The 13309-nt window shown below is 60.6% G+C and overlaps 1 protein-coding gene across 4 annotated transcripts in view; it reads right to left on the bottom strand.

The window, feature by feature from the left end:
• Positions 1-897: 897 nt before the first annotated feature.
• Positions 898-13309, bottom strand: part of St3gal1 (ST3 beta-galactoside alpha-2,3-sialyltransferase 1) — a 73946-nt gene continuing 61534 nt past the window's right edge. For 3 of the 4 annotated variants that reach the window (XM_048802165.1, XM_015486506.2, XM_048802167.1), the window contains exons 4-8: positions 10015-10211; positions 8931-9110; positions 7621-7666; positions 6429-6548; positions 898-4822 (exon numbers count right to left, since the gene is read on the bottom strand). In XM_048802165.1, the coding sequence (XP_048658122.1) occupies positions 4649-4822; positions 6429-6548; positions 7621-7666; positions 8931-9110; positions 10015-10211 (717 nt within the window). In that variant the 3' untranslated portion in view covers positions 898-4648. The remainder of the gene's footprint in view (positions 4823-6428; positions 6549-7620; positions 7667-8930; positions 9111-10014; positions 10212-13309) is intronic. The other variant, XR_007347254.1, reaches the window with a different exon arrangement.

A 13309-nucleotide genomic window follows, 5' to 3' on the forward strand; every position in this document is an offset into this window, starting at 1 on the left:
GGTGGGGGTCAACTCAGGCAGCAGGACCCTTGCTCCTTTTGGCCCCTGTTCTGTTCAGTAACAGTGTGAACCAAGCTCTGTCTACACCCTCCACGAGTGCTAGCTCATTTAATCTTCAATGTGTGTTTTCATGTAGATGCTATATCACCCCCAATTTAAGGTCAGGCACAGACAGGTTAAGCAACTTGCAGCAACTAGCAAGCTAGGAAGTGCCCTGGGCTGCTTGGCCACCTGGTATCTGGGGATGCCTTTGGAGGAGCACCATATATGCCCACGTCTAGAAAACTTGGGAAAAGTCCTGTTGCCGAACACAGGGGAGCGTGGGGCAGCTGGCTGCCGAGGAAGCTGGGTCTGCGTCCCGTCTCTGCCTCCACCGTGGCCAGCCTTGGCAGGCTGTGGGGAGAATTCAAGGTCATGCCCAGGAAGGGGGTGTGCAAACTTGAGGACCCCCATTGGACATCTACAGTAATTTCACTGCAGGGGCTACTACTGGGTTTCTGGATCAATTTAAAAAAAAATTGAAATGGGAGGTTTGTGCCAACTTTAGACCCAACTCATGTCCACATGCCTGTCTCTGTGGGCGACAGAAAGACATTACCTCAGCCATGTTAGGCCCCTAGACCAAGCGAATACGCTGAGCAGTGGGCTTGTGCCTGCTGGGGTGGTCCCTTGCCCCAGGGGTGACACTGACAGATGGGACAACCACAGGCTCTGGAGGCTAGGAGACTCATTGTCACAGAGCAGGGCCAGGTCTCTCTCCACATGTGACAGAAATGACCCAGGAGGCTCCCGGAGATCTCGAAGCCTCGAACCACTCAGGACTGAAAAGTTCTAGGGAATGGAAACATCGGGCCAGGACCAAGCCAGGACACGGTAGAAAAGCACCCACCACAGCCAAACGATAAAATAGCTCTTTTTTATTCACTTCAATTCGGATCATTGGAAATATTCCACAATAAATAAAACCGAGCAGGGGCTGAGAGACAGACTCGCCAACGTCAGGTCACTCAGATGCATCCAGGTCACTCACTGCTCTGGCAAAATCAACACGGAGGGGGCGCGGGGAGGGGAGCGAGATTTAAATCACCAACAACCAAGGGAGGAGATGGCAAAGGAGAAAGTGCTCGATCAGCTTTGGCTTTAAGGGGAGTGGGCCAGGGCTGAAGGAACCCCCGGAGGGGGGACCCCACGCCCACCCCTGTGGGCAGCTCCTGATGTGGGGAGATTAAAGCTACCGTCCTGGTCCTGGGCCCTGGCAGGGGGGCAGCTGAGGGCAACTGGTAGAGCTGAGCTGGGGTCGGGGTCCTGGGGCAACCAGGAGCTGGAGGCTGGTGGGCTCTTAGGAAGGGAAGAGGCTGGGCACTCTGCTGGGCTGAGGCCTCCCAGGAGTGGCCCTGACGTCTCCTCCCAGGTGTCAGGGGGCACCAGGGACACAGATCAGGGACCCTCCTGACAGATAGAGAGATCTGACAACTTCAAAACTGGCCCAGGCCACAGGGGGGATAAGCAGCTCAGGGCACGTGGCCACAGACTAGAAGTCCACACTGGACACCATGGTATCAAATAGGGGACTGCTGCTGGTTCCTGAGGACACGGTAGGCATCCGGCCCTCTAATGGCTGGACAGTGGCCATGCCGAGCTGGGTATCCCTGGAGAAGTGGGTTCCATTGTAGCAGGTGTGTGTGTGGGGGGCTCCTTGTTCTTCCGCTGCCTCGAGGGGAACAGAGAAGCACGGAAGCCAGGCTGAATGCTCTCTCTGGTTCTGTTCCACCTTTGACCCAGAGGCCCGAGTCACATGGAGGTAGGATTGGCTTCTAGGGCCCTTCTGATGCCACAGCACAGAATTCCTCAACTTGTCCTTTACGGGAGAGTGTCCCTGCCCAATGGTGCTCCCTGCCTGGCTTCCCGACTCCGCCCCCTAAGCCCAGCCCACATGTTCTGCTGGACAAACCCGGTTTCAAAATGTTGAAGAATTGCTTCTCTGTCCTGTGCTCCTCCGGGGAGCCAAAGGCTGCAGACCTCTCCTTTTCCTAGCAGTGGACATGGGCAGGGATGTAATGCAAATCATTAGCAGGTCAGGGGCCGGCTCGCTGGGGCCCCTGAAGGACTGGAAGTTGCTGAGATCTCGTGGCCCCACCTCGGGGGTTTTGGGTTCACTGTGTGTGCCGCAGGCAGGAGCCCCCTGCTCCCCTGCAAGCCCAGAGCTGCTGTCCACCCCCTGAGGGGCATTTGCAGTAAACTCTGCCTGTGGTGGACACAGAAGAGCCTGTTCACCTGCAGGTGGAAAGACCTGCTTCTCGGCCATCCTCACCCCAGGGCCAATCAGAGCATTGCATTCTGGCCATGTGACTGGCTGCCATGTGGCTAGGTACCCACTGCTCAGCCAGGGAGACGAAGAAGGTTCTGCATTTTAAACACGGAGCCAACAAGGTCCTGATCTTGCTCCAACTCTTGTGCTCTTACAACAGGGGCACTTTCCCTAGTCACATCCCCTCTCTGGGCCCTGCTTTGCTCATCTGTAAAATGAAGAGCTGAACCCGTGGGCTGGAAGGCCACTTGCAGGAGAGAGCAGATGGCCACCAGACTAGCGACCCAGGCGGCATCCAGCCCAGATGCAGGCGGACTGCAGCTCTGGGACGCAGTAAAACCCAGGAGGTAGCCTGTCAGCCTGAACCTGTCACCTGAACACCCGAGCTTTTAGGAGATGGTCAGGCGGGGCCCGGGAGTCAGCGCCCTCTCTGCACCAGGGCCTACCTGTCTCCAGTTGGTCCCTGGGGTGGATCAGCGACCAATAAGCATCTGTGAGTTCTTTACACCACGTGTGACGGTGACCTCTAGCCTCAGAAGATGCACCCAGGCCTCACGGTGACTGACCACCCTTTACCCAAGGACAGAGTCTCAAATATGGTAAGATTTTAAAGCTTAAACAGATTTAAAACAAAACAAAACAAAACCACCTTCTGGATCCCGAATCTTGAGTGTCTGTAAAGAATACGGAACCTCTCCCATCCCAAAATACTCCTATGCAGACTTGGGAAAATCACAGTCAGTGTGCAATTTCTGAGGACCCTTGTGAATGGCCTGAAGCCACGTGTGGCTCCTGACAGAGGCCCCCAAAGTCCCGTGATTCTTCCCTCCCCATCAGCTGTGGGGACCCTGAGCTGGGGAGAGCGGGCCCTGCGGCTGCCATGACTGCAGCCTTCCTGCTCCACGGGGGCACGGACCTCCCAGAGCAGCACTGGCCTTTAGGGAATGCCTTCCAAGGGAAAAGTGGTTTTCTGATAGGGCATCAGTAACTGCAGCCAACCGTCACTGTCGCCTGTGGCTCCCCACCTCCAGCCCCAGGGAGGTTTCATTAAGTCGGGAGTCGCCTGGCCTGAGACTGAGTCGGGTGGGAAGGAGGGACGTGAGGACGGGGTGCGAGTGGGGAGGCAGGAGGGGACTTCCAAACTCCACCAACACAACCCTGGGCCACCCACCGCCGGCCCCCAGCCACTCACATCCGGGGACACCCAGGCCCTTCCTTTAAGCTCTCCGCCCCAGCTGCTGGGAAGCAGCAGAAGCTCTGTGGAAACCCAGGAGGGTCGCAGCCGCGTGCGAACAGCTGAATTAAAAAACCAATCAATAAATAATCAGGAAGGTGACGAGGCGGGAGAGTGACGAGGAGTGAGGAGGTGAGGTATGTGCAGGTGGCCGATCCATCCGTGGGTACCCCATTCCACCCCAGGACACCAAGAAGGCAGCCAACACAACTGGCCCGGAGCCCAGGCCCTTGGGAAACAGGCACCAAACCCAGTGGTCCATGGGAACTAGATTGGATGACCGGTGGCCGAGTGTCATCCCTCATAAACCAGAACCCGAGTCCCCGCCGCCGTGGAGCAAGGGGGTGGCTGGGGGTGCCCACCTCGAGTGGGGCCCTTGGGTCTCTTCAGCCGTGCGTGCATTTTCCCCAGTACAAAGGCACATGGACGTGGTCAGGTCTGCTCTCGGCCACGATCAGAACCACGGAGATTGATCACTCCAGGGAAGAGTTTGGGAAGAGGCGTCTGTGCCCGTGGGAAACCGGTGGCCAAGCAGCTGTGACGACCTCCAGTGTCAGAGGCCTGTCCCGGCCATCCTCAGTGAGCTTCAGGAAGGGATGGCAGGACGAGAGGCCAGGCTTCGTGCACAAGGCAGGTCTCGCCCCAGTGCTGGCAGGGCCCAGTGGGGCTCTGGCCTAGAGGTAGCCGTCACTCACGCATCCCAGTAAGCGTCAGAGAGTCAGGCCTGGCCAGCCTCTTCCCATCTTCCCAGGGGTCACCTGTCTTTTAGAGTAGGGGGTCTTCGACATTGGTCCCCTCCACCCCAGGAGCCAAAATAATTTTCACTTGCAGACTGAGCCTCCCAGCACCTCCCTAGCTCCCCCAGCTCAGGGCAGCAGAGGGGCGGCTCCCACCTGGGACAGGTTCTAAGCCTTGCTCTGGGGCCCTGGCAGAGTGGGCAACTCTGCTGGGTAGCTGCTGCTGAAAATAGGGTGCAGAAGGCTGTGCCTGGCCCTGGGCACACCACCAGGCTGGCCCTGGGGGCTCCGGGAAGGGAGAGACTCCAGCAAGATGCCGGGGCTGGAAATCGAGGTGCCATGTGTGTGCGTCCTGATGCCTTCGCAATGTCATCTCCCCTTAAAGATCCGGATTTTGTTGATGGCTGCCAAGGTGGCGGTCACGTTGGACTCAAAATCGGCATCATGCACCCCTGTCTTGCGGAAAGCCCCTGCTGATGGGTTGTTCTCCCAGTAGTGGTGCCAGTTCCCCTTGCTGTCTGCCCCAAAGCCATACAAGTCCACCTGGGGGGCAAAGTGAAGGTAAGATGAGACACAGGACCTGGAGCAGAGACTCCAGGCAAGGGAGCCCACCCTGAACCCCACGTCACAGTGGATATCCAAAGATTCTAGAAATCCTTCTCCGGGTCCCCAGGGGCTCGACAAACACAAAGCAAATCAAGCAAATCTCAGTCCAGAGCAGCCTGGAGGCCTCAGGAGGCACGGCAGGCGGGTGACCTGAGGGCAGCCCTCGCCAGGGCGACCTCTTCTCCACCCTCGAGGGCCTGGGCAGGGGCAGTGGAGAGTGGGCTTGGAGCCAGGCAGAGGCTCCTGACCCGGCTGGCCCTGGGTGTGGCGGGTCCCTTTCCTGCACCTCACTTTCCTCATCTGGAAAATGGGCCAGGAATGGTGGTCACAGGAGGCAGGTGACAGGAAGTGCTCCTCCCCCGAGGGGAGGCCAACATCTCCTGGTCTGAGCCCTCGCTGGCCAGAGGCGTGGTCCTCACATGTGGTAAGCACTAGTGAGCAGGCCTCCCATGCCCAGCGCTGGCTGGATGCGTCAGAGCTGGGTGGCCCTCTCTCTGAAGCCACCGGACAGGTGACATGGGAGTCAGCCTCGGCTTCCTGGGTGTTTGTGGCTTATGTTGTCACCAGCTGAGCTCCTCAGAGGGACTAAGGCTGAGCTCAGGGCTCCCACGGCACAGAGGAGGCAGGACCCAGGCCCCAGGGGCGGAGGAAGCCCCTCTGAGGTGGAGACATTGGAACTGGGTCTGGGCAAGTGAGTAGGAAGGGGCCACATGGGTCCTCCAGGGAGAGGACGTGCCATCTGGCCTGGAGGACAGGTTTGAGGGGAGGTGACAGCTCTGCTGCACATGCAGGTTCTCAGTAAGTTCCTCCACGGACCCAGGCTGACAGGAGGGCAGACGGGAGAGGAGCTGAGGCAGGACCCTGGGTGGCGAGCAGCCGGCTGGAGGTGGGGGTAGGCAGTCCCAGGGGGAGGGACATGGGAACCTGCCCCTCAGGGCCACTCCCTGGGATTCCAGCCAGGGACCAGGCGGGCTGGGGGTGGGCATGGGTTGTATATGACAAGCAGGGACATTGGAGTGCCCTGTCTGAACCCAGGGCTGAGGAGGAGGGCAGGTGTGGCCCCAGGTCTTGCTCCTCAGCCACGTGGACACACAGACCCAGGTGGGCAGACATCTCCACAAGGTCATTGGTCCTCAGCCTTGGTGGGAAAGGGCACCCGTGGGCACCCGGCTCCCACTCCCAGAATTTCCAGTGCGTCTGGGCCGGGATGTGCCCGGGTGCTGCCTGGGCTGCACAGACAGTCTTCAGGAGCACCTGAGGTCACAACCATTGAGTCAGCCAAGTGTCCCTCCCAGAGTCCACACGAGTATGAGGTTCCACCACCCCGTCCTCGTGCTGCCTTGGCCCATACCCAGAATGTACCAGAACCCTCACTCCTGAGGACCACCTCACAGAGGGCCGTCCCTCCTGGACGTTCCCCAGGAGGCAGGCCTCACGGGCCACGTGGAGACACGGAATCTGAGCCATGAGGAGCTGGTGGCCCACCCTCCCATCCGCCTCTCTCAGGACTGTGCAAGGGCAGCCCTCGTCCCCAGGGGCCTACCTCGTCACAGATGTGCATGGAGAAGATGACCGAGAGGATGCCAGTGGACGGGTACCGCCCGTGGCCCTGGAGCCAGCTGTCGAAGACGTACTTGATGAAGGCCGGGTGGTAGATGAGGATCTGTGGGGGGGGGTCGGGCCCCGAGGGGCTCTGGTCAGCAAAGGTTGCGAGTGCTACTGGCCAACACCATCGTGGTCAGGGGGACACGGCCCTAGAGAGGGCTTGCTCACATGCTGGTGGGAAGGATGGACCCTGCCTACATTGTGAGGTGGCGCTGAAGGGCCACAGAGCTGGGAGAGACCCAAGGAGGCCCAGGAGTGAGAGCTGAGGCCTCCCACAGAAGGGGTCCCAGGAAACAGCAGGAGAGGGAACCAGGACCCAGGCGTGGCTGCTCTGCCTGGCACCGTGGGGCTCATTCTGACCCTTCAGTGGCCCGGGATGGTGGTTTCCCTCTCCTCCTGCCACAGACGAGGAAACCGAGGCTCAGGGAGGCACAAGACCAACGCGAGGGATCAGTGTCAGGCCACGTGGGGACATGGGGGGACTTCTCAGGCAACAGAGCTGTGCACGTCCAGGAAGCCTGATGCTGCCTCCTGACTGGACTGCAAGGGAGGGTCTGCAGTCTCTGGGGAGCAGTTCACCTCTCAGTCTGGCTTCTAGGTGCTGCCACCTCTGCTCTCCCTCCCTACAAACTCCTGGTGGTTTCCCCTCAGGGCAGGCACAGGGCAGGGTGTAGGAGGAGCAGGGAGACCTCAGTCCTAGCCCTCTCACCAGCTAGCTGTGTGTCCCTGAGCAGGTTAGGGACCTCTCTGAGCCTACTTCAATGTGACGTGTGTGTGAAGGGCCTGCGGTGGGCACTTGGCTTCCTTCCTTCTTCTGCCCTTTACCCGTGTCAAGTCGGCACAGGAAGCCCCCCTGGAAAGTCGGAGCCAGCTGGGGCTCGGCTCAGAGCCGCTCGGGGAAGGCAGGAGCTGCCCTCATGCAGCCCACACCCCGGATTACGGGGCAGCACCTCGGGTTCGGGGGCAGGTCTGGGGTGGCCTGCAGACTGCCATCTCTGCTGCTGCTGCTCTAGAGACCCCACTTTGAGGCCCGTCTGCACTGGCCTGGGCCGGGGCCTTGTGCAGCCTCAGCACCACGGCAACGCAGGGCTGAGCAGGAACCCTCGGCCTACGGGGCAGAGTCCACTCACCTTGTCCTGCTTCACCTTGATCTTCGAGGGCACAGGGACGTAGGTGCTGCAGGTGGGGAGAAGATGGTTAGCACGCGGGAGCAGCTAGAGCCCCCGCAGCCCCGGGGCGTCCACTGGAGAGCAGGGCAGGCAAGGCCAGGGGGCCCTCTCCATCCCACAGGTGCCTCTCCGGCCTCAGCGGGGCCCGGCCAGCAGCAGACCCACTGCGACACCAGGGGGCGGCCTTGGCTCAGCAGGGGACTGTGTGGCTGGTTTCCCAGAAGAGTCAGGACTGGGATTTGTTCCCAGCACAGGCTGAAGGACCACAGGGGGACCTGTGAGGCCTGGACCTTGAGGTCCACAGTACCTGTGCTCAGTAGCTGGGCTGCTGGCTGGCGACAGGCGCAGGCTGATGTGGCCCCAGCTGGCCTTGCTCACCTGGGAGGTCAAGGGCACCAGCCCAGAAGCCAGGGCTCCACCCACTGCAGCTGACTCGGCAGAGCCTGGGATCACCATCAGGAGACCACTGCTGAGGCCCCCTGGGCCCTGCTCCTCCCAGCCCTGGACTCTTCCCTGCTCCCTGAGCCCTGGGGGCACGGACAGCCCAAGCAGTTCCCGAAACCCGAGTTCCTGGCACTAACGGCTCCTAGGAGACCTGGCCTGGGACCAGGCGGCATGTGGAAAGAGGAAAACTGAATCTACTCCCTCCTGGGAAGAGCTCAGGCCTCAGAATTGGAACCAAATGGCTGCCCAGGCACCGGGTCAAGTTTGATCTTGAGCATGTGGTCGGGCCAAACCCTGTTTCCTCCCTGGGAGAATGGACCTAAGGAGGACCATGGCATGGGATAAAGACAATCCCAAGCTTCAAGTGCCCTGTGTGGGGCCTGGTCAGAAGACGGGGCCCCTTCCCCTCCAGGAGCCATTCCTGCTTGCCCATGCTCCGTGCCCAGCGTACCTGCCTGGGGAGGCAGAGACGGCAACCACAGTGCCCACCTGACCCTGTGCCCCAGTGCAGGCCCACTTTACAGTTCCTGGAGCAACGGCTGTGGCCCTTGGGAGCTGGCCAGAGCTGTGGTGGGGGTGGACAGAACATGTGTGCAGTCTTTGCAGCAGGGGACCCGAGTGTCCAGGGCCTCTGGGGAGTGGACCTTGGAGGTCCACTCAGGAGTCCCCAGTAGGATGGTGAGGCCTGTGTCTTTGTGGAAGAGGTTGGAGGCGGAGCCCAGTCAGAGCTGGCCTGGCCAGGGGAGGCAGGAGGAGTGGGGGGCAGGTGCGTGCCCGGGGGCTCGGAGGTCAGGCCTAGCCCCAACCAGTGCGCAGTGGGGACTCACTGGGAGATGGTGCCTGTGGTCGTGGCGCTGACCACCCATTGCAGGTCGGTGATCTTGAAGGGCACGAGGACCATGCTGACGTTCTCCCCAAGCTCCCGGAAGCTCTCGGGGTACACCAGGTGGTGAGTGGTCTTGCTGCCTACGTCGGCCTCAAACCCCGCCGTGGGGGCCTTGTTCATCCTGGGAGAGGAAGGGAGGGAGAGTGCTGTGTGGCCTGGGTGTCCCTGGAGCCTCAGGGCACAGGTCACATGGTTTAGATGTGCTGTGACCTCGGGTGTGGCCCCTCTTCCCCAGGCCTCAACTTCCTCCCATGTGCAGATTAAAACAGGGTGAAAGGCTTTCGACTTGTCCTTCTGATCTCAAGGGAGCCACCACCCGTGGTTGATGGCCTCTCATATGTAACACCCAGAGGTCTCCATGGTTCCTTTATCATGGTCCCTGAGACCTGAGGTCGGACAGGTTGTCCAAGCCATGGAGCTACCCAGTGGCAGCCTTGACCTCAGGTCTGTTTGACCCCGAATCTGCCTCTGCCTCCACCACAGACGTTCCCACTGGACACCAGGTACACTGAGAGCCAGATCAGGGGTCTGAGGACATCATGTCCAGGCACAGAAACAGGGGCTGTTGGAGGAGGTGGCTGGGGAGCGCCAGCCCACCCAGTGCTGTGCCCTGCCCTGGGGCCCTGGTGAGCAATGCGGCCAGGGTCACAGGAAACCCAGGGTAGACTTGGGCCTCTGTGGGGATGTCTGTAACTTGGGACAAAGAAACAGGTTGACATTAGAAGCCTACGGTTCTGTCACAGCCTCGACTGCCAACGGGGTATGAATTTGAAAGACCAGTGTCTTCAGACCCCCGCCCTCTCTCTAGGCCTCCCACGCCAAGCTCCCAGGAACCCCAGGTTCTTCTGTGCACCCACAGAGGCCCTCCTGGCCCACTCAGCCTGCAGAGCAGAGCTGGGGGACACAGGGGAGTGGGCCCTGGGTGCACCTCGGGGCTCCAGGATCAGAACCTTGGCCTTCTGACCTGAGCCCTGCCAGGGCCCTGTGTGCAGCCAGGAGGCTGGGGCTGGGGGTCCGGCCCTCACCTCAGCACAAAGTCGTGGCTGTCTATCTCAGGCCCGTAGGAGGACTCCTTCAGGTTGCCCGAGTTGCCCACGACCGCACAGCGCCGGCAGCCCACCAACCGCTTCTCCAGCAGGGGGTCCACGTTCCCGGGCACCACGCTGAACAGCTCCTTGATGGTGTCGTTCAGGCTGTTGGCCTTCTTCTCCCGCTGCAGCTTCTGTGGAGGAGGGGACGGTGGGCCTGGTGCTGCTGCTGGCCCGGCAGACTCTGTGCCCCGGCCACCTGCCCACCAGCGGCCAGCTTGCCTCTGCTGGCACCTCCTGCTGCCCTGCCTGTGGGCTCTGGAGGTGACAGCAGCTCAGACACAGCTGCCCACCAAGGAGCCCAAGGCTGCTCAGGGGACAGAAAGGACAGTGCCCTCATTCACTCTGCCAATGTCCACAGACGCCTCCTGTGTTCGGTGGCCTGTGCTGACAGCCGGAGGCAGGACGCTGGCTGCAGGGGAGGGCCCAGGGAGGCTGGGGCACTGCTCCCCTCATGGTCCCACAGCCCCTCACCCTGGCCCCCCACCCTCTGGAGTGCCTCCATCTCCCTAAGGTCCCAGCAGAACCTATGGGGTGGGTCACACTCCTGCCTGCTCCTAATGGCTCCCAATTCTGGATGCCAGGTTCCTGGGGCTCCAGGCCCTTGGTCACGCCTTAACAGAGCAGCAGCGGTGGGCTAGCGGGGCCTGGGACACATGGACTGCCCACCCCGCCTCTGTTGCCCTCATGCTCCCACCCTCCGCAGCCCCAGGACTACGGCACCTCCCCATCCTGACCAAAGGGCGGCCACTCGTTGGAGGCACAAGGTCCTCCCTCGTGTTGACAGCACACGGCTTGCACCTTCTGAGTCCAGCTCAAAGGCCCCTTGCCCCAGGACTCCTTCCTGGTCCCTTATGCAGTACTTCCTGGGCGCAGTACTTTTGGTGCTAAAGCCAGGACCAGTAGGTCACCCTCTTGGTCCCTAAGGCACTGCCCAGTCTGAACGGTGTCTCCGGGGACACTTGGGCCCTGGAGCCCTCGAGATACGGTGTGAGCTGCGTGGCACCTGGCCCACGAAGACACAGGTGAGGAAGGTGCTCTCAGCGAAAGGTCAGGGGACTTGTGCCACATGCAAACCAGGAACTGAAGCTGGGCTTTCAAAAATCCACCCTAGGTTTCCCCCAAACACAGCCGACGACCTCCAGCCTTGAGACTTGACCTTCAGAAAGCCCAGCCCTGTGGGTGGGGTGGGGGAGATGCTGTGCTATGGGGTGATTCCATCAGCTACTACCCTGCCCCAGGGACGGGGTGGCTGGGAGAGGAAGAGGAGGCCAGAGACGAGGGAGATGAATACAGAGGTCCTCAGAGTCCAGTCCCCGCCACATGGAAGGGATCCAAATCCCCCCAAAGAGGCACGTGAGGAGACCCTACTGTTGCTCTGGTCTTCACCAGCTTAGCATCTCCTGGGGCAGGAGACGTGGGACAGGCGCTCCAGTTTGGACATGGATTGAGTGACCCCAAGGCTGCATGTGTTGACACCTAATCCCCGTTGTGAGGTCTTAAGAGGATGGAGACTTCACACGACCATGGTGTTCAGCTGTTGGGCCACCTTGATTAGGATTTAAAAAGGACATCAGGGTGCAGCCCCCTGGCTGAATATTTGTGGCTTTACAAGAAATGGAAGAGAGAGGAGGAGACCCACACATGTGCCATCTGTCTATTGTCATGCTCGTGCTGTTGCCTTGGGACTCCACTGGGAAGAAGGCCTTCTCCAGATGAAAGCCCTCATCCTCCAGAACTGTGAACCTAAACAGACCGTTTTTTCTTTTTATAAAATGGTCTCTCTCAGGTATTTCATTACAGTAATGAAAAATGGACTAATAAAACAGGCCACAGGGAAACTGAAGGCAACATTACCTGTAGCACGCGTCACCCCCACTAGCACACTTATAATTTTTAAAAAGGAAAATCACAAAGGATGTGGAGAAAATGGAACCCTTGTGCACTGCTGGTGGGACTGTAAACTGGTGCGGTTACTGTGGAAGACAGTGACTCCTCATGCCATGCCATTGCCAGCTGCCCAGCCAAAGGAGTGGACACAGTCCTGAGCCAGTATGGGCCAGTATTGGGAGACCTACGCCCATAGGAGCACCGTTCACCATAGTCAAGAGGTGGACAGACGCACGGGTCCAGACGTGGAGGGGCAGATAAGCCCAGTGTGGCCTGCAAATGAGACAGAACATCATCCGCTTACACAGGAAGGGGATCCGCTCTAGGCTGCCACTCTGGGCCTCAGAACGTCACAGTGAACCCGCCTGACGGGCAGGGCAGCTGGCAGGAGTCCTGTGGAGGGGCATTTCCTGGAGAGTCAGACTCACCAAGGTAAGAAGCCAAGGGCGGGTCCAGGGGCTGGTGGGGCGGGGGCAGCTGGCTTTGTGGTGCCGACTTTGGGTGGGGGTGAGCAGTGGTGAGCCACAGGACGCTCTGAGCATGAGGGTGCTGGTGAACTGTCCCCTGACAGGTGTCAACGTGATGGACGTCGCGCTCCGCGTGCGTTACCACAACAGCAACCCCATGTCCAGGGTGGACCCCGGCTCTGATAAGATCCCTGGGGCCGCCCCACCTTCCCAATGTGCAGACAACCTCCCGGGGACCCTGCCTGTCTGACAAGCTGAGTGGCACCACTGCTCCTGGTGTCTAGGGACCACCCTGCGCCCCGGGGTAGAGGACCCCAGCCAGGCCCGGGTGGGAATCTCAGTGGAGGCCATCAGAGAGGGTTGCTGTGCCCGCCTCCTCGAGACCAGGTGCTGGGAGCAGCGGGCGGCCTCACCATGTGCCCTTACCAGGGAGCAGGCACTGCGTGTGCCCGTGTCCCTAGCAACGACATTCCCTGGGCACCTACTGTACCGCACACCGGCTTTGCAGGGGCAGCTGGGGCTGAGGGCTTGGGGTCAGCTGTGCGCCCGGCTAGAAGCACAGCCCATGCCCACTTGGCGCCAGGGCAGGGCAGCGAGCGCTCCCACGGGACCATGCCAGCGGCGGTGGGAAGCGTGGACCACAGGGTGGAAGTGAAACTGTCCCGCAGACACAGTGGAGACCGGACAGTACCCCAGGCGCCCGCCTAGCGTGTGCGCGGCCACACAGGCTACCCTCTCTCTGTCAGAACCAAGACTGGCCAGAGCTAGAGATGGGGGGGACTTCAGGCCAGGTGATGGGCAGGGAGCCCAGCAGGAATGACCGCAGGTGCCCACAGTGCCGTGCCCTGATCGCCTGCCCGTCTCCTGCAGCAACC

Source organism: Marmota marmota, unplaced genomic scaffold, assembly GCF_001458135.2.
Source record: "Marmota marmota marmota unplaced genomic scaffold, marMar, whole genome shotgun sequence".
Classification (NCBI taxonomy): domain Eukaryota; kingdom Metazoa; phylum Chordata; class Mammalia; order Rodentia; family Sciuridae; genus Marmota; species Marmota marmota.